Source organism: Phasianus colchicus, chromosome 2, assembly GCF_987193195.1.
Source record: "Phasianus colchicus chromosome 2, bPhaCol1.hap1.1, whole genome shotgun sequence".
In the NCBI taxonomy this organism is placed as follows: domain Eukaryota; kingdom Metazoa; phylum Chordata; class Aves; order Galliformes; family Phasianidae; genus Phasianus; species Phasianus colchicus.
Genome location: NC_143437.1, coordinates 105,270,824 through 105,290,038, shown reverse-complemented (window position 1 = coordinate 105,290,038; position 19,215 = coordinate 105,270,824). Strand labels below are relative to the sequence as shown.

Genomic DNA, 19,215 nt, shown 5'->3' with positions numbered 1-19,215 from the left:
ATCCTGTGCCAGCATCCTGAGACATCTCTTCCTATCCGTCGTCCATTTCATTCATGCATTTCTCATGCTACAGCACTGTATGTGGCAGCGATCCTCCCTCTGCCTAGGAAGTACCCTGTATCCTCCTGGAGGCACCACAACCCCCTCTGGGTTCTGGTACCTGGTTGTGATGGCAGTAACCAGCACCTCCTTCCCGGGGAGTTGTCTGCCCTGCTCCTCCTGGCACAGCAGTGCTAGGAAGTGCTGGTTCAGAAATGCTTCCCAGTCTGCGGGGACCAGGCCAGAGTTATTTAACGGGCAACACTACTCCATCTCTTCCCTGGGACAAAATGGCACTAGTCCCCACTTATTTTAGGGATGTTGAGGATGCATGGTCCATTGAAAGCTGCTCAGAAGGGTAGGATGGGGTGTAGAGGTTGGGAGCAGGGATGATGAGCAGAGCCATCACTTACCACATCCACCTTCACCACCGCATCAGAGTTCTGCCACACAGGGTGAAAGGGAACAGAGAGGAAGAGCAGGTTAACAGTGCAATCTCACCTGAGTTTGCATACACATAGGCACATACATGCATGGCAGGCTGGAAAAGTCACAGACCACTCCCCATGGTGTAAGGAAACACAAGCCTTGCACAGAGCCCTGGCTGGGAAAGCTCTGTGTACATGGGAGATGCTGCTGTGACACACCAAACCCATTTCTGCCTTGGAGACACCTCTCTTGGGTTCCAAGGAGAACCACCATTTCATGCAACAAAGACTCTGCTCTCTTTTAGCTTTTCTTGCTTAGGAAGGGAGGTCCTCATTTCCATTTGATCATTTTTGAAGGAAAACATGAAGCTGTCTAATTTGCTTAGCCCAGAATTGCCCTTCTCTGGACAGCAAGAAACAGTTGAGTCTAGCCAGAACAGAAAGAGGTTGATTTGTAGGACTGGTATTGACCCAAGACCCTTCAACTCCAAGCATCAACCCAGCCCTGTAATTGCACAGGATAAAGCAGCCCTCCTTTGGGTGAAATCCCTCAGAGATGGGCAGTTCAGTGAAGAAAGCAATGTTAGCATAGCTCTGACACACAGATACTCACAGCTTCTAGCTTCACCATGGTCTCCATCTTCTTGATAGGAACCTCAGGTTCCATGTTGACAATGATCTCCCCTGTGGGGTGAGAGCGAGGGGCCCCATTGGCCATTGCCATATAGCCTTTGAGCTGTTTAGCTGGACAGAGGACAGAGAAAGAGAGAACAAGAGAGAAGGAGAGAGTAGAAAAGAAACTGAGAGCTCAGGTAAGATATTGCAATATTCATGCAGGAGTGATGTAAGGTCACCTTGCTCAGAGGAGAGGGGCGGGGGGAATGAGTACAGACCCTTATAGCATGGTTAAAGGATGGTGCTGTAACAAAGGAAAGCAGATGATGAGAAAGGTCTGTTTTTAATATCTGCCCCATTTTCTAGAGAAGAGATATGGAAAGGGATTGCTCTGAAAATACCAGCACAGAGAGATGCAAGTAGAGGTCCAAATAGCAGCAGCAGCAGCAGCAGCAGAGAGCATAGCACACTCATCTTGAGTCTTGGGGAACATATGGAGTGTGGAGTCATGAAGATACAGAGATCGCAGAACTACGGAATGGTTTGAGTTGGAAGAAACCTTTAAAGGCCACGTGGTCCCACACTCCTTCAATGAACAGGGACACCCACAGCTCCATCAGATGCTCAGAGCCCCATCCAGCCTGACCTTGGGTATCTGCAGGGATGGGGCACCACCACCTCTGGGCAACCTGTGCCAGTGCCTCACTGCCCTTATTGTAGATGTTAGGGATGAAGCAGTTTTGTCTTAGAACAGAAGCCATCCCATCTCCTCTTTGCCCATGCCCCTCAGTTGCCTGCAGTACTCCACAAACACCCCACAAGCTGTGTCCCCACGGCCCAAGGCTGGTACCTGTCATATTCCAGTGCTGGGCTTTCTTATCTGGTGGGCGGTAGATGAACTTTCGGAGGGAGCTGACAGTATGGGAGCCCACCAAGGTGTAGCGCCCAAAAGCCCGGCAGTCCACCACTCGGATGTTCAGGGGCGGGTGGAGCAGCTCATTCTCTGGGAGGTCCTGGGATGCAAAGGTGTGCCAGTTAGCAAGGGATGGATGTGGGCTGTGGGGCTTTGATGTAGGTGGTTGGAAAGACCAGCAGGAACTAAAGCAGAGATAGGAGAGGAAGAGGTGTAGAGCAGCTCAGCAAAGCAGGCCTTGGGAGCGCTCAGAGAAGGGCCACCACCAACTGGGTTGGAGATCAAATCCTTTATTGCTGCAGGGAATCTTGAAGTGAGGGGCTAGGAGCCATCATTTCGGGCTTCAGAAAGTCTGGGGCAGCTGAGGGCCCATGGAGAAGAGAAGCACTCACCACTTCAAACCACTTGACCAAAGTGCTGAAGTTTGGGTTTTTCTTGTAGTTCTGGATGAGGGCTGACTGGACCCCCTTCCCAGCACACTCAATGTCCACACGGGGTCGGTCCACCTGGGCCAGGTTCACTCTCTTCAGGTCCCTGAGTCCCCAGAACAAGATCTAGGAGGAGGAGAAAGCATGTGTGAGAAGGGCTGCCCTTGGATGGAGTCCAGCTGGGGCCATAGGAGTTGGTATAAAGAAGCCAATATGGAGGAGCAGGGAAACAAATGCCATTGCTTGGGGACTGGTGGATCCCTGAGCATTCTTCTTCTTCTCTGCATGGCCCGGGGCTGAAGCACAGTCTGACACCCCACATAATCCAACCCACAGCTGATCCAGAATAACCCAAGATCTCTGCTGCTCTCAGCAGTTTCTTTTCTGCTTTGGGACCTCACTGAACACAAGAATATCAAGTTTGTGAGATGCACGCAGCCCACCTCGCTGCTGAACATTAAGATCTGGCACTCCAATGCAATTACCTCCACTCTGTATTTACTCAGCACCGGCCGAATCCCCAGTGGCACTGGCAGGATGGGGCCTCGGTCTATATCTGTGGGGCCATCAATTGGGGGCAGGTCTGACTTGCCCCCAGAACCAATCTGGAAGAAATGCAGTATGGATTAGGAACTTTGTGTTGTAGAATCATATAACGTTTGGGGTTCAAAGGGACCCTTAAACACCATCTAGTTCAACCCCCTGCCATGGGCAGGGACGTCTTTCGCAGATTGCTCAACCCAGCTTTGAAAACTTTTAATAATGTAACAGTCACATCTTCTCTGGGAAGCTCCAAGAAAGAATGAAAATGAAATGGATGTGCAGTAAGCATGCATCCTCTTGCTTTATTTTGTATACAGAGAAGAGCCCAGAACACCTGGGGCATAACGTACTAGGCAGAAGGAATGGGTTGTGGCAAGGTGTGAAAGGGGAAGCTGGGAAAACAAAAGACTTGGACAAGCCTTTGAGCAAGGTGCTTGGATGGACAAACAGGAAAAGCACCTGGATGGTAGGACTCTAGATCAACAGCAATCTGCAAGGCTGCCCTGATCTTGCCATTATCACAGGGCATCTGAGGACAGGGCAGGCAGACATGCAAAATAAAGTCCCCTTTGAAATAAAAGTGAGACCTGGGATGGAGGGGGCATGTAGCTCTGAAATGTTCAACCTGGCATCTTGGAGAGCACCAAGATGTCTACTGATGTCTTGCAGTGATGCTGTATAGAATTTGGGCTAACATAAGACTTCAATAGGGTGTCCTGTCCAGAATGAAGCTAGGACTTGCTGTACACCATCTTGACCAGCATAACTGCACAGGAGCTCTTGCTGGCACAGTAGCTGTGCTATGCCCTTCTGGATTTTCGAGGATGTACAAAATACACACTATTTGCATAAGCATGGATTAATTCCCACTCCCTCACAACTTCCCCTCCCTCAGTCTGTGCTGGCTGGCACCTGGAGCAGCTCGAAGGCAGCCAGAAGGTCTCCTGCTGTAGAGTTGCCCCGGTAGATCTGGTAGTATTCCAGCTGTGGGGGGAAGCGTGGTGGGCAGTACTGCTCATCTGACATTTTCACCACTGGTTTGGCAAAGGTGCGGCCCATGAAGTCAGCTTTGCCCTAGAGAGGGAAAGAGTACATGAGTTTGCTGGCCCAGCACAATATATCTCAGCTTTCCTCTTTGCATTTTTGAGGCATCAAAGAGTAGTGCCAGCTTTGGCTTCCTGTCTGAAGGCACATTCTAAGTCATAAACATCTTCAAGGTAAAGGAAATGGCCGAGGGCTGGAACAGCAGGGAGGCCATGATTGAACAGCTACTTTGAAGGAAAAGACTAAGGTAATGTCTCCTCAATTACCACATCACAAAAACTCTTGCTTCACTCTCCAAAAATAAGGTATCATTCAGTTTTGTCTAAGAGATGAGTAGCAGTGGCTCCTAGTTCATGCTCTTGGAAATGTGGGGGTGTCTTCTTCTTCCAAGGGTCAGGAGAAAACACACTTCTTGTACCCTCACGAAATCATTTGGGTTGGAAAAGACCACTAAGATCATCAAGTTCAACTGTTAACACATCATCACTGTGCCTACTGCACTGTCTTCCTGGCCTGCAGGATAGACATTTTTCTCTTCCAGGATTCATCTTACCACTGTGTCCTGGTCATAGATCTCAATGACAATTATAGGAGGGTCGTCCCGCATCTCATGGGCTTCTCCATACAGCTCCACATTGTCAAAAACCAGCAGCTGGTCCCAGGTTGGGCATAGGGTCTCATTGAGAACCTAGAAGAACGGAAGATGGATTTACAGCTCCAGACAAGGATTGGGACTCTACAGAAGGGCAGCAGGCTGGATGTTGGTCTCAGTTTTCCTGTCCCAAAGGCAGCCATGGGAATGGGCTTTCAGCATGCTCCAGTTCCTCCTAGCCAGGCAGGTGAAATTGCAGTCATAGGGATGCAGGAAGGCAGTGTGCTGATGAATGGGGGTGTGTTCTGAAGGTGCTGCTGGGGAAGGGACTTCCAACAGGGCCCTTGGAAACAGCCAAGCCCCAGTGCCATAGCAACTTTCCCACACCGTGTTTAACCTCACCCATGATTCACTAGCAGTCGTGAGACCTGTGGCATGGGAGCAGGATGTAGAGCTGATGGGACAAGTGTCACACCAAACCCAGAAACCTCCAGCCCTCCAGGTCAGGAGATGGTGTTTACCTCAGTGCATTGGCTCTGGGAGGTGAAGAAGACTCGGGCAAAGGGGTCTGAAAGGCCACTACTGTCAGCAGCAAATAAACTCCTGGCCTGGTACATGTGGGCTCGTAGCTGGAAAACTTGCTTCTCTGAAACAGAGAATGGAAGTGAGGCATCTTGGTACACAACACTGGAGCCCAGCTGTGGGGCTCAGCCTGGAGAGCAAGACCTCAGCAGTCTCCTTTTGCTCAGGACCAGCACTAATGAAGGAAATACATTCAAAACATGAGTCCTGGGTGGATAAGAACTTCTTCAGCATCCTATTGTTGATATGCAGAATGACAGCTAAGAACGGGGCAGGGAAGAGAGCACACAATTCCCACATCCCAGCTCACATGGGAGCAGAATGGGACAACTGGAAGACCCTCATCCCAAGTGGTGTCCAAGCAGGCTCCCTGCTGCCCTCTCAATGTCCTATTCCCAGATCTACCAAGGGTGGGAAGCTCTTACTGGTGTAAAGAAGGCTGATGGGAGGGAAGGATGGCAGGTTTTGGCCTCTGGTGGTCTTCTTCTCCTCGAAGCCACAGGGCAAGCCACTCAGGAAGTCTTTGCGCTGCTTGTTGAGGCCCAGCCACAAGTAAATCTCCATCTTGGCCTGAACTGTCCAGCCAGCAGGCCCAAAACCCCTCTTCCCAGGCAGCTGAGCATAAAGAACAGTGAAGTTCACAACTTGATAAGGGAGGTCTTGGAGAAGGACAGACCACCTCACACCACACTTCACTGCACTACATTGCTTGCACCCCTGTCACTTAAACACAAGGACCCATCCTCATTTTTTCCAGATCATGCCCACTACTCTGTTCATGCGTTATGTTCTTCCTACAACTCTTTCCAAGCCAAATTTCCCTCCTCTGGCTAGCTGGACCAAACATCATTCCTCTTCCAGACGCTAGCAGCAGGTTTCTATCACTACCAGTAGTGGATCTTTTGTGCCTACTATTCAAGCACCAGCAAAATTGGACCCGCAGTTCTCTCATCTCTATCTCCCACTCTCCCGGTCTGTCTCTTCTCCATCCCCCTCCTCTTGGCTGCATTTCCCCCTGGGAAGACAGGTGCACACCTTGAGGAAGACGGTCTTCACTTTGGCGCAATCCTTGCCCATCTCCTCATCCACAATGGAGTAGAGGATGTCCTTGGAAGGGACACGGGCATAGGCAATGCGCTTGTTATTGCTCATCATCCAGACGAAGATGTCGGGGATGGTGTGCTGGGGCTGTGAACAAAACCAAAGAGACCTGTCAAGCCCTCAGCTCTTTCTGAACCACTGAGGCACTGGCAGGGCTGCAGAGCTTTGTAGGGTAAATTCAGCAGATCCCACAGCAGATGGATGCCCCTAGTGCCACGTTATGACCATTGGAATGATTTTGAGCCTCCCGCTGCAGAACCTTGTCTGCTTAAGCAAAGCTGCTGAGACCTACGCTCAGCAGCATGAAGCTTAGCTAGAAAAGAACTGGGATTTATGTTGTTTTAATCCAAATAATAACTTTGGGGGTTAGAAGACTAAAGATTTATCTTTCCTCGTTACTCAATGATCACGAGGGCTCATGGGCAGAGACCATGTCTCAGTTCCCCACTATGAAAGAGGTTGAGAGGAAGAGTTTTAGCACTGATCCATTCCAGTCCAGCAGTGCTCCATGGGGGCAGTGTATAGACTTGGAGAGGCTCCTTGGACAAGACCTATGCCATGAGGACCTCATTACAGAGATTGCTCCTCTTGGGCCCTAGCTGCTGTGTCAGTGCCCTGTTGCTCTCTCCATGCAGGGGAACGCACCTCGTCTGCCAAGAAACGGAGTTTCTGCAGGAAGTTCTGCACCTGCTTCAGCTTGTCTTTCATGGTGTTCTTCTTCACCTGCGACCGCAGAGTCGTGGCTTGCTGGCCCATATTCTCCTGCAGTGAAAGGGGAGTCCAAGACTGTTCAGAATAGGGGCCATGAAGGATCTCACACATTAAACACATGGTTTTGTAGCTGTCTATGGAAGCTGGTGCCCTTGGCTGTCTCAGCTGGATAAGCTGGTCTTTGTATGTCTCTTCTACCAGCTGTGCTCTGCAGGGTTCCCCCCAAAATCCTCCTCCCCAGTTTCCTCAGCTGTCTCTGACACCAGTGGGGCTCTTTGCCAGCACTCCTGGATTCCTTCCCAAGGCAAAGCAGAGCATGGTGAAAGAGAGACAGTCGTGTATCCCCAAGTGCCCCTGGGATCCATGCAAGACTCAAGAGCTCTTGGGCTCCTCTATTCAGCAGTAAACCCCAAACCCTCAATGCATGGAGACTGGAAACCAGCATGCCCAAAGAGCAAATTCCCCATTGCTTTATCAAGGTCAGAATTAGTCTCAGACCTTCCCAGCTGAATCACACTCACCAGCTCCCGCATGCAGGACTTGAGCCTCTCCCGGTCCAACCTCGTGCGAGAAGAGTGGTGCTGGTCCTTGTCAGCCAGCGTCACAAAGCGCCTGTGGGAAGGGAAGCATGAATGTCTTTGGTCCCCATTTGGAATGCAATCATCTCCAGGCGGCTTTTTGGCTCGCAGTGTGGTGTTGTACATGGAGAGTAGGTGTCATTCAGGTACCAGCACACAGAGGCCACAATATTGAGGCTTCTCTTGCTGTTTTGGGATTGTTGGTGTGCAGACATAAGCACCACTCCAAGCCAAAAGGCAACCTATATGGTGCTGTGTCAATGCAATGAAATACTTGCCTATCCTCCAGAGGATAAGTCGTGATGAGATCACCACCTCACTTCCACAACCTTGTCCATAACCACACAGAAAGCAGGGGTTTGCAGTGCAGCACATTTGCCCAGCTTTTACTCACAAGCACCCGCTGCTCAGCTCCTCCAGGACCCCTCGGAGCCGGCGCTCTGGATGAGGTTTCTCTGTCTTGATCATTTCCTGTACATCATTGAGCCCTTCCTCCTGCAGCAGGGATAGGGGATGTGGTGAGGGGGGCAGTGGGGGTGAGGTCCAGTCCTACAGGGAGCAGCCCCATAGGGGCAGATTTGGCTGTTGGAGGCAGCTTTGGATGATGGGAACAGCTCCCGCATTGTTCTGGTTGGATCTGCTAGGTTTTCTCTTTACTGATCCTACTTGGACTCCTCTGCTCTACTCCTTGCTCTAGTCAGGGGGTGTAGTGACAGGACAAGGAGTAATGGCATTAAACCAAGAGAGTAGATTTAGAGTAGGTATTAGGAAGAAATCCGTTATGATGAGGGTGGTGAGGCCCTGGTACAGGCTGCCAAAGAAGCTGTGGGTGCTCCATCCCTGAAGATGCTCAGGGCCAGGCTGGATGGAGCCCTAGAAAGCCTGATCTGGTAGGAGGTGTCCCTACCCACAGCAGGGACTGAAACTGGGTGGGCTTTAAGGTTTCTTCCAACCCAATCCATTCTAAGATTCCGTAACTGGATGCCTGCTTTGACCTCACCAATTTGGAGTTTGACATAGAGGCTCCTCAGGAATTAGCTGAGATGACTAATGAGGCTCTGCCAGTGAAGTGGCATCCCTCCTGCAGTCTGTGGAGGGGAAGCCTTCCTGCTCTTCTGCTCTTTATGAGAATCCCTGGGTCTAATTGAGAAAATACAGTGAGCTCCTGGAGTTTGGAAGTGTTCAAAATGTGGAGCACTTCATACCAGGGAACTTTTCCCTTTCTGCACAAGCTGTCTAGTGGATCCCTACCATGATTTGTCCCTGCTTTGTGGCAAACTGCAGAGATGCTCAGGGAGCCTGGATATGCCCCATGGCTAACCCCCTGCCCCAACTCCCTCCCTCCCCGGCACGTACTGACCAGCTTGTCTGCAATCTTGTCCATGATGTTGGCGTTATACAGCCTGCGGCGCTGATCCTGCCACCAGCTCTTGATGTAGATGCAGGGCTTCTTCTCAAAGTACGGCAGGTGGAAGTAGTTCCTGCAAGAGGAGGCAGATGAGATGCTCCATGTGGTCATACTGATGGCCAAGGATAACCCCTGCCCCCTGTCTCTTTCTGGGAGGCAGAGCTGTGACAGGGATGGCGGACTTGGGAGGCCAAACTGATCTACACTACATCTTCAAAGAGAGAGGCTGCATCTCCACCAGCACACTTCCCTGCACTGGATTTGTTGGGGCTAGCGCATTGGCATGGGCTCATCATGGAACCTCAAGCATCTGCTAAAGCCATCAGTGACATTTCCAGACAGAATATGTCAGCACTGCCCCATGGCTGAGTGTGAGGCTCCCAACAACTCGGGCTTTCACCTAGGGGAAGATGGAGCCTAGAGAGATGGACTCACGGATGTGTGGTGCTGCTCCTCTCCTTGCAGCATTCACCTTCCCAAGGAGTTGGTGAACAAAAGAGGGAATCCCATGCGGACTTCATCCAAAGCACAAATAGCCTTAGTTCAATGTCGTTTGTTTTGTTTCCCAATTGAATTAACTTAGCCAATTAATTCTGATAGCTAGCACGTATCTACTGGTAAAACATCATTAAAATAATCCAGTTTAAGTACATCTCATTAGGTTATATCCAATTAGCTTTCCTGAATATGAGTCCCTTGTATGCAAGCCTGGTCTGTTTCCAGCCTGGGCACACAAAGACGTGTGCTAATCCCACTCAGTTTGGGGCTTTCTGACTAATAACTGTAGACAGACTGAGCTGAAGAGAGATGCTGAAGGCTAGAAAGACCGAGGGGATTTTGTCTTTTATCCCAGTCTCCTGCCTAACTCATTCTCAGTAACTTGTTCCTGCAATTTTTGTTTTATTCTCCCTTCCTCTCTGGGTGTCCATAACCTCATCTAACTTTAAAGATCCAGGTGATCTTTAAAGCTAGATGGCAGCTTGTTGCAGCAACCGTAGGGTTAGAGCATTGATGGTGCTGGATAGCCAAGTGTTGGGTGTACAGCTGGTCACATGGGTGAGAGGTGAATTCAAGACTTACCTGTCTGTAACCAGGGGCTTCATGGGCTGAGATGAGGAGACAGAGACCATCTCTCCATCCTCATCAGCTTCATCCTCACTGGAGTTGTGCAGCAGCTCGGACTCCTCCTCGTCCCCATCCCCACCCTCCTTCTTCCTCCGCAGGACAGGTTTGGTCACGCCATCAATCTGGTTCCCATAGTTGCCTCAAGAATGAAAAATGAAATGAAGTCACAGGAGTGTAACTCCCATGGGGGCTAAGTGGGCTCTGTCACCTGCCTTGCATTCAAGTTGGGAAGATATTTTCTCCACAGGGCAGTTGAGTTCAACTCTGTGAACCTTTGCCCAGAAACCACATATTAGTGATGGATGTTTACACTCTGCTCAGGTCCCTTTTCAAACCAGAAGGAATGCATGCCATCCCCTTGTGGCCAGTTTCAGAAGCATGTGCTCTGGCACACAATTGCATGGAAAAAGGGGGAAGAAACCTTGCTCTTGCCCTTGGATCCCTCATTCCCCACGAGGTGTGCTTCAAAACCACCCTCACCCAGAAAACAACCAACCTATTGTAACCTCAAAGTTGATGGGTTTGTCACCAATCTTCCTGTCGATCATGGTAGCTTCCAGGAAGGCTCCAAAAAGAAAGAATTCCTCCATCTTTCCAGTGCAGTTCTGCAGGATAAATCCCAGAGATCATAGTTTGGGTCAGCCAGAGGGACAGTGAGCCCTGGGCAAAGGATGGACCATTATCTGGTCCATCTGAGCACTCTCATGAGCTCTGCTTGGGTCTTAAGGATACCATGGAGTTTTGTGTCCTTCAGCCTGACCCATATGAGGAGCAGATGTTTGCATGAACTGGGTCTCTAGGATCTCTGCAGAGAGAGTTTGACCAGAGGTTTTAGCCTGATGTTTGAATGTGGTGGTTTAACTGAGATTGGCCATCCCTTGCTCGTGGCAGACTGTCTAAAGGACACTCAGGGATATGAGCTCAAGCTTGCTCACAGACTGAGATAATCAAACCTTGGTGAACCCTTTGTTTGGATGCACTTTCAGAAATCGAATGGCTTTACTTCCAGGTGGCTTAATTTCCTCTAGAGGTGAGATGAGAGCACTTTTCGCTTTTCCATTCCCAAAGGGGAGCTTTCACACAGAACATGAGCTCCATTTCTACTTCTCACCTCTGGTTCATACAGACTGACATGTGGGCATCCCTATATAGTACAAGAACTGATGTATCTGTGTACACAGAGCAAAGACAGCAGAACATTTAGCATAACACTAAGTGAAATCCTATCTGTGAGACCAGAGATAACCAGCCAAGGGGTCTGAGATCCAGAACTCTTCATTGCCAACAGTAGGGTCAGGGGAGACTCACGTCAGCAACTGGTGTGGCCTGCTCCACTTGCACCTCAGTGGAGCTGTTGATCTCTGGGTTGGTGGTATCCAATATCTCAACAGCAAGGCTCATCAGAAGCCTGGCCCGGAAGGAGACGCCTTCCCCCAGTCCCTCGTTCAGCTCTTGGTGTTCATCCATCAGGGTGTAGTTCCGAGTGGAGCCATACATGTTCACCCACGCAGGGCCAAAGGTGGGCAGATAGCCTACAGGAGAACAGATATGCTGGTGGAGAAGGGGGTATGCAAGAAGAAGGGCACATCTTTGTCTTGGGATCATCACTTTCCTGCTGTGAATGGTGACATCGACTTGAATGTGCACTTGTGTGCATGGAGACGCATTTTTGCAATTACATATGAAAACAGTTTTGCAGTGAAGGCAGTGATTTCAATTTTCAAGGTGCTCTTGTCCAGTGACTTCAGAAGGGCACTGCAGTGAGTCTTGGTCACTCCAACCAAGAAGCAGCTACCTCCAGGACTGGGAAGAGAGCCTGAGCTATTTTGTTATCTCTGCCCAAGGGATACCTCTCTACTGTGAAGAAGGTCCCAACCCCACTTCAGCTTTACCTTTGTCTCCTTCATTAGAGATCTTCCTCAAATCAATGAAATGGGTACCAATGGCCACATCATTGACTTTGTCTGAGTCTCGGATCTGGATCTTTATCCGCTTGCACAATGGGGGGAACATTTCTGTGAAGATGATTTGCTCATTCCAGAGAGGCTCATAGCTGCTTTTTTGCACTGATGTCTTCCCCTGCAGAGTGGGACAAGGAAGGTATTTGATATCTCTGTGGTTGTTGGAGGTCACAAGCATCATAGCAACCATTATGGAGAAAATTAACTCTATTTCAGTCAAAACCAGGACACGTCCTGCACTCCTCCCATGTTAATGACCACATGAGGGTCATTTCATCTTCCTCCTCTCCCAAGGAACTAGCTCTTTTCCTCTACTGGAGATGGCTGCAAACCCATCATAGGCTGCACAAGAAGGGGGAACATGACATGCAGCAAACAATGTGATTTTGCCGTGCATCTCAGCATTATCATGCAAGGACAAATGAGGTTGTCTCCAGACACCAGCACAATGGCTGGTCCTGCTCACATTACCTCCCAAGACCACCTTGGTGCTCACCCACCTTCTGCCCTGCAAATGCCACTTGCACATAGGGGTCTACCAAGTCCTTGTTCTCTCCAATGAGAGCCTTCTTCACATTGGCCATGATGCTGGTGTTCATACGAGGCAGGCCCTCTGCTCGATAGATCTTGATGTAGAAACGAGCCCACTGCCTCTCTGGAGGAACCCCATCTGGTAGGAGGAGGTTCCTGCAACAACAGCAAAGAAATAGGGTTGTAAACAGCTGCTGGGGCTGGCAGAGAGCCTTGCTGAAGAGGGTGAGTGAAGTTAGCTTGCTTCCTGAGCAGGCTGTGGGAAGATGGAAAGAAGATAAAAAGGGCAATTAAACTCAGCTTAATTTAGACATCTAAAGCCAACCTGCCAAGTGGGATGTACAAAGAGCCTTTTTCTTTGTTGTGATAGAAGGGGTGTGTTTTGGGGTGAGAATCAAACTCCACCAAATGGCTTTTATTGGAAGAATTTGCTTTCCTCTTCTGGGAGAAGAAATGAGAGCCACGGGGTACGATGCGAACAAAATCTCTGGAGGAGTTGCTAGATTTGTCCAAGACAAAGTGGCCAAATATGACTACAGCACAGAACAACACCTAAAACAGTTCAGGCAGTGCTTCAAACCCCTGAGCTGCAGCAAGTCAAGAAAGGGACACTAGCATTTTGCCACAAGTCTGAGATTGTGGTGAGTGGCTGAGAAATGGATTTGAAAGCCTGTGGTTGTACAAGGAGATATTTAATTAGCCCAAAGCATTTAGGGCTAGAATGAGGTTTTACACTCCCTTGTTTTTTCCTTCCATACCCTTCAATATCATCTTCCTCTGTCTCGTTGGCTTTGTGGGGTGTCTTGATATTGTCCCCTTTCCCCACCACAGCGATGTCACACTTCAGGTAACCTTTCAGCCCAGCAGTGAGATCCTCGGGGTCAGAAAGGATAGCCCATTTGTGGTAGAACTGGTGCTCTGGAAGCCAGAGGACAAGACTGTCATTTATTGAAAGAAATACAGAGTACAGAATATTGGAATATAATTGAATATGGAATATTGAAATGAAAGACAGTGATTTTGGAGATTTTGGAGGTATCTTTTCTGCAGGTATGGTCATGTGCTCAGCTCTGCCATACTTCAAGCACTGGGCCATCAAAGAGGCAATGCTATTTCCATGCAGAATGAGCTTTTTACAGGTCTCCTGGATGTGTATTTGCTTTATCTGTCCCACAGCTAAGACCAGTATGATTCCTGAATTCAGGGACTGGTCTTTTCATGCAGAAGTATACTGGGGAATCTGGCAGGAATCAGTGAAGGCATGGACTAAATGAGCTCTCCAGGGACTCCTTTGGACTTCTTTCACACAATTCTTTAAATGAATCCCATCCACACCAGCTTTCACTGCCCTCACTTGAGGACAGGATGCCAAAGGCATTCACTGCTTTTTTACAATTTTATAAAACAGGTTTCCTGAAACAGATGTGCTATAAACGAAGCCCATAATTGCACAACAGATTTTATGAGCACTCATAGGGCCCATCTGTGAGAAGTCACTGAGGGCTTTACCATCAGCCAGCAACATGGCAGCAGCTCTAATCAACCTCTTTCTCTTTTTCATTGCACATGTGCCATCTCTCTCTATTGGTTCAAATGCCAGCTACACAGGGCAAGATCCATTCCAGGCTGAACAGGGCTCTGAGCACCTGATGGAGCTGTAGGTGCCCCTGTTCATTGCAGAGGAGTTGGGCTAGGTGATCTTTAATGGTCCTTCCAACTCAGGTGATTCTACAGTTCTATGAAATCTGGAAGGGCAGTGTCTTGCTTACTTAAATAGCCTGGACATCTTCAGTAGGGCAGTGGAGAGGTGGCACAGCCAGGGGGCATCTCAGCTTGCCTCTTGTGCCTTATTTCAGATGGGGTATGCCATCTTTTCTGGAGGATCGAGGGTGACTTACATACATCTTGGATTCTAATTAAAGTAAATTACCATCACCTGAGGAAAGAAGTGCCTGCAGGATCCCTTGCAAAGACATTTCTCAGTGGTGCAGGTAGGCATGTTGGCTAACTGTGGTTACGCACCAGGCTGGGTGTAAACTGTCCCAACGTCCATCTTGAAGGAGCCCACCAAAGTCCCACTGCGCAAGAGGTTTTTTGAGTGGATCACCTGGAAATCGAGAGGGGGAGAAAAGTCAAATGTTTGTGCCATGGGGGTCCCAGGACTCTTTTCAGAAGAGTTCAGTGTCAGACAGGAAGGGAGCTGATGTGTTCTCCTTGGTCTTTACAGGACCTCACGGTACATATGGAGACTCTGTGAGGCACAGCCAGATTGGCAGCTCTTGCTTAGCACTCTCACAAGCAGGGATTTGGATCGATTGAGAGCAATGCAAACAAATTCATCTTTGAAACATGATACAGTTTGCAGCCACCGTAGCAACAAACACTGGGACGTTCACTTGAAGGAAGTGTCTTTAGGATGATTGAAATCTATGCTCTAATTCCCTCTGTGAGAGAAATTGCAAAGCCAGTCTGTTCATTGGATAGATGTTCAGGCTCCTAAGTAGTGTGGTTTGGTTGGTGACTCTACGAATCTCCTTGCTCACTGCCCTCTGTGACTCTGGAAAGGCTGTTTTGGTCTTAAGAACTGTATTTCAGCAATAGCTCTGCCCAGTTTCATGCTCTCGGAGGGTCTTGCTTCCACAAAAGCCAAAACACACAGGAAGACAGGCTGAGGCTCTGACACAGCAGTCATCGGCTCTGGAGGGGATGGCAAGCACAGTTGGGTGGCCCTAGCAATGAGGGCAGTGATAGAGGGGGACCAGAGATCTGCAAAAGTGGTGGGGCTTGTAGGGCCAGACAGTTCTGCTCCTGTCAGGGACCTCAAATCCATCCACAGTGCATGAGCAAAATGGACTCTTCCAAAGCTCAGAGAAAAGGGCAATGCCAGCATGCTCACTTACAGACAGCTTGATGATCTTATCGAACATGACATCTGGGGGCACATGGAAATCGAAGACAAAGTACTGAAAGGGAAAGAACAGGTGTGAAGGCAGGAGAGCAGCTCCTTTTGGGTTAAAAAACAGTGTTACAGAACCATAGACTATCCAGTACTGGAAGACTCCCAAGGAGCACTGATTACACCCCTAGCTCCTCATGGCATCACCCAAAATCTATGTCTGAGAATGGTGTTGCAGTGATCCCTGAGCTCCTTGAGCTTAGGCTCAAGCCCACTGCCCTCTTTCTCTAACCTCCACCTGACCCTCCCCTGATGCAGAATAAACCTAGGTGACAATAAATCCCATTTAACTAATGGCAATGTAGCACTAGGGGAGTGGGAGCGATGACCATTGCTGGAGAACAGACCGACCTCGTTGTAGTAAGGGCAGTTAGTCGATTCCTTCATGGATGTATACTTCTTCTCCTCCCCAACCTCCACGCAGACCACAGGGTCCATGTTGAGCCCAACCAGCTGCCGGGCCTCAATGACAGTGATGCTGACCTGTGGAGAGATCCCATGCCCAATGGTGCGGCAGCCAAACCAACCCAGCACATCTTCACTGCTCACATACAGGGCATCACAGCGTTTAGAAACACCTTGAGCCCCTCTGGAGGTTATCCAGGTAAGTACTTTGATCACAAATGAGAGATTCACCTTCCCCCATTAAAACCACCCATGTAATCCTCTTGTTCACAGTGGGCAACTAATTTGGTCCTTATGTTCTTGCAGTTGAAATTTGCTTGGCATCTTTCCCTTCCTCTTTATGTTCTGGTTACATCACTCCTGAACCCAGCACACTTGCTCCCAGTGTGTCTCACTCTTCTCTCTCTGTTCATTAAACACATAATTATACCTCTTCCACTCTCTTCTGTCACTGCTTCTCCTGTTTGATTTCACTTGGGGCTGCAAAGTGGATGCTGCAAATGTTCTGCAATAAATCTATCACAAAAATCTTTGTTTGCATCGTTCAAAGAAATCCCCATGGACATGTTGCTGTTGCAGAAAGCCAAAATGCTGCTGAATCAGCACAGCTTGGTGAAAATGAGAAGAGAAACCAATTTATGGATCACGCTGGCACCAGCAAGCCCAGAGGTGCTCAAGTGTCTCCAGTCCTTCCTCCTGGTCCCAGAGCTGTTCCCTGGGCAGATGGGGATGCATGTTGGAATGAGGAGGTTCAGCTCCTCAAGTAACAATGCTGCTGACCATAACACCTGCAAAACGTCCTCCCCTCTGTGAGCTGAGGTTGGAGACACAGCATCATCACCCACCTGGTAATCCATCGGCCTCCCAGCACTTGGCTCCATTTTGATGTCAGGTTTGGACCTTTGGAGGGGCAGAAGAAACCCTCAGTCAAACAATAAGTCAACTCATTGCAAACCATGACAGAGCAATGGCAGCCCCTCCTCTCTTTGAGTCTGAAGAATTTAACACCAGAGGCTGCAAGCTATTGCTGAACATTAGTGCTCTTTGTGGCAGGTTGGATATTTCCCAAAAACACTGAACAGGATTTCCAGTACATCTCATCCCTTGGAATGGATTGGAATGCAAAGTGTGCCCTCACCTCCTGGCTTACACAACCCTCACCTCTTGTTTGAGACATTGGTGGTGACAGCTGTGACAGAGGCCAAGGAGATGGTGTCTGGGTCCAGCCCCCCTCCAAGTCTCATGACTTTTCGGTCCAGGTCTTCTGCCTCCAGAACAGCAGGTTCATCTGCATAAACACACAGAGACAAAGGAATGTCTCTCATTGTTTCCACTCGGTGAATAATTAAAGGTGCAGGGAAAGGTAACCAATACGTCCTATCAACCTCACCCGATAATACAAAGAACAATGGTCACCAGGTCAGCTCACAGACAGCCTGGCCTGAAAGGGATTAAAAATAGGTTTGCTTCATGTGACATGTTATTCCGTCCAGGCAATGTGTGGTTTTGTGAAGCTTTGGAAAACTGAAAAATGAGAAACAAGCCAGACTTCAAAGCGTGAAATAGCATTTGAGCAAGCCGCTGCTTTAGCTGCAATTGCAAACACAACAAACCATGTAGCTCTGGGGCAGATGGGTATGAGAGAACAGGAGAAAGGGGTCATTTCCCAAGGTGGAAAATAGCTGCAGGGAAGGGCAAGACATCAAACCCACAGGCACTGACAGTCAGGGCCGAGTCACCCATCACCAGCTCTGCATTTCTGTTAAAAGAAGTTGCTGAGATATTGTGCTGCCTTGTGTAAAAGCCATGTGCACACAGCTCCTGCCCTTCCTGCTTTTGCTCTGGTCACAGCTTTGGAAGCAATGAGCGAAGCAGTGATAGTTTGTCTTTGGGTCAGAAGCTCTGGTCTAGCTGCTGGGTCACTACTTGTTGGAACCAAGAGGCAGCTCCAAATCCACTTCAATAGCACAGGGGCTGCCTTTGGTTTCCCATCTCTTTACCAAACTAGGCAAGCTCTCAGCTTGGTGTGCTCCGGGAGAGTAGAAATCAATTTTCTGTGGCATGCTTTTATGAGTTAAAATGGAAATAACCATGGGATCTGCTGAAGTGAAGGACATTGAGTCCGGGTGTCTCTCCATCAGGATAGAGAGACACTGTGTGGGGAAAGGGTTTTCTTACCCTCACTGGAAGTTTTGAGGATTAAATCAAAACTAGAACACCCAGGAAGGACCCCAGCAGATTCTGTCCTCCCACATGCAATTGGGTGGCCAGAAGAACATCCTTCTTGCTTGGGTTTTGATGACTTGTTCTGTCTGTCTGTTGGATGTGAGCAGGACCAGCACCCTTGTGCGGGGCAGCAAAAGGAAAGCAGACAATGGCACAGAAAGAACGCTGGGTTCAGGTCCTGGGCACTCTGGGAAAGGTTTCTGTTATCACACAGCTTGTTCTGAGACTGCACACCTATGCTTGGCCATTGGGAAGCTCAGTGAGCACTGAAGCATGTGGTTCAGTGGGATGAGATTCAGTGTAGGTTGCAACATGTATTGCTGTATAACCAAAGGATGCAACGCATCCAACCCTGTTCCATCACCAGGTAGCAAAAACAAGGGTCTGAGAGAGGAAATCATGGGATCACAGGGACTGGAAGGGACATCCAGAGATCATCCAATCCAATCCCCAAAGAGATGGTGTGAGGTGAGCAGAGCCCTGGCAAAGCATGCAAGAAACACATGGATAGCTAGGGAAGAAGCTACTGTTGCGTGAATATCAGCTGCCAGTGGGTGCAGGGAAGTCGCCCAGCAACAGCATCTAAAATGACATTTCATCCTTTGCCACAAAAAGGCATTCTCCTGATTCTTTGCCATCGAAACCCAATACTTTGTTCTGAATGGAAACAGCAATGAATTTCCGATCGCTGATGCTCTGTGCATTTCCAGAAAGGCATCCAATTTCAGTGTGGGATGGACAGCCTCATAGCAGCTCAGCCCTTTCACACTGCATGCACCGAGGGGGAAATCATGCTTTGTGTTGTTACATTTGCAAGTAATCCCTAAAAATAAGCTGGAGGCTGCCTGCTGGACCTGCAGGGCTTCTGCCACAGCTGCATGTGGTGGGAGACTCTCTGCATCAATTCCTCTTCCCATTTCCCCCATGGAGACTTTCTCTCCAGCTCTTATCTTGTGCACCAAACATTCTCTCTCCAGTCCCTGGATTGTGGGCTGGCTCTGCCCACACGAGCCCCTCATAGGGTCTCTC

General features: G+C 49.1%; 1 protein-coding gene across 7 annotated transcripts in view; it reads right to left on the bottom strand.

Moving 5' to 3' along the window:
* The window catches only part of OTOF (otoferlin), a 71,875-nt gene that overhangs the window by 12,147 nt on the left and 40,513 nt on the right, over window positions 1-19,215 (bottom strand). For 4 of the 7 annotated variants that reach the window (XM_090136538.1, XM_090136534.1, XM_031603878.2 and 1 more), the window contains 25 exons: window positions 17,122-17,248; window positions 16,806-16,860; window positions 15,907-16,038; window positions 15,500-15,562; window positions 14,622-14,706; window positions 13,358-13,517; window positions 12,569-12,755; window positions 12,000-12,186; window positions 11,416-11,639; window positions 10,604-10,712; window positions 10,063-10,246; window positions 8,935-9,055; window positions 7,969-8,069; window positions 7,518-7,608; window positions 6,931-7,047; window positions 6,220-6,372; window positions 5,610-5,799; window positions 5,124-5,248; window positions 4,564-4,698; window positions 3,879-4,040; window positions 2,909-3,028; window positions 2,388-2,549; window positions 1,933-2,095; window positions 1,081-1,211; window positions 453-482 (listed from right to left, as the gene is read on the bottom strand). In XM_090136538.1, the coding sequence (XP_089992664.1) occupies window positions 453-482; window positions 1,081-1,211; window positions 1,933-2,095; window positions 2,388-2,549; window positions 2,909-3,028; window positions 3,879-4,040; window positions 4,564-4,698; window positions 5,124-5,248; window positions 5,610-5,799; window positions 6,220-6,372; window positions 6,931-7,047; window positions 7,518-7,608; window positions 7,969-8,069; window positions 8,935-9,055; window positions 10,063-10,246; window positions 10,604-10,712; window positions 11,416-11,639; window positions 12,000-12,186; window positions 12,569-12,755; window positions 13,358-13,517; window positions 14,622-14,706; window positions 15,500-15,562; window positions 15,907-16,038; window positions 16,806-16,860; window positions 17,122-17,248 (3,314 nt within the window). The remainder of the gene's footprint in view (window positions 1-452; window positions 483-1,080; window positions 1,212-1,932; window positions 2,096-2,387; window positions 2,550-2,908; window positions 3,029-3,878; window positions 4,041-4,563; window positions 4,699-5,123; window positions 5,249-5,609; window positions 5,800-6,219; window positions 6,373-6,930; window positions 7,048-7,517; window positions 7,609-7,968; window positions 8,070-8,934; window positions 9,056-10,062; window positions 10,247-10,603; window positions 10,713-11,415; window positions 11,640-11,999; window positions 12,187-12,568; window positions 12,756-13,357; window positions 13,518-14,621; window positions 14,707-15,499; window positions 15,563-15,906; window positions 16,039-16,805; window positions 16,861-17,121; window positions 17,249-19,215) is intronic. The other 3 variants (XM_031603879.2, XM_090136535.1, XM_031603880.2) reach the window with 1 other exon arrangement.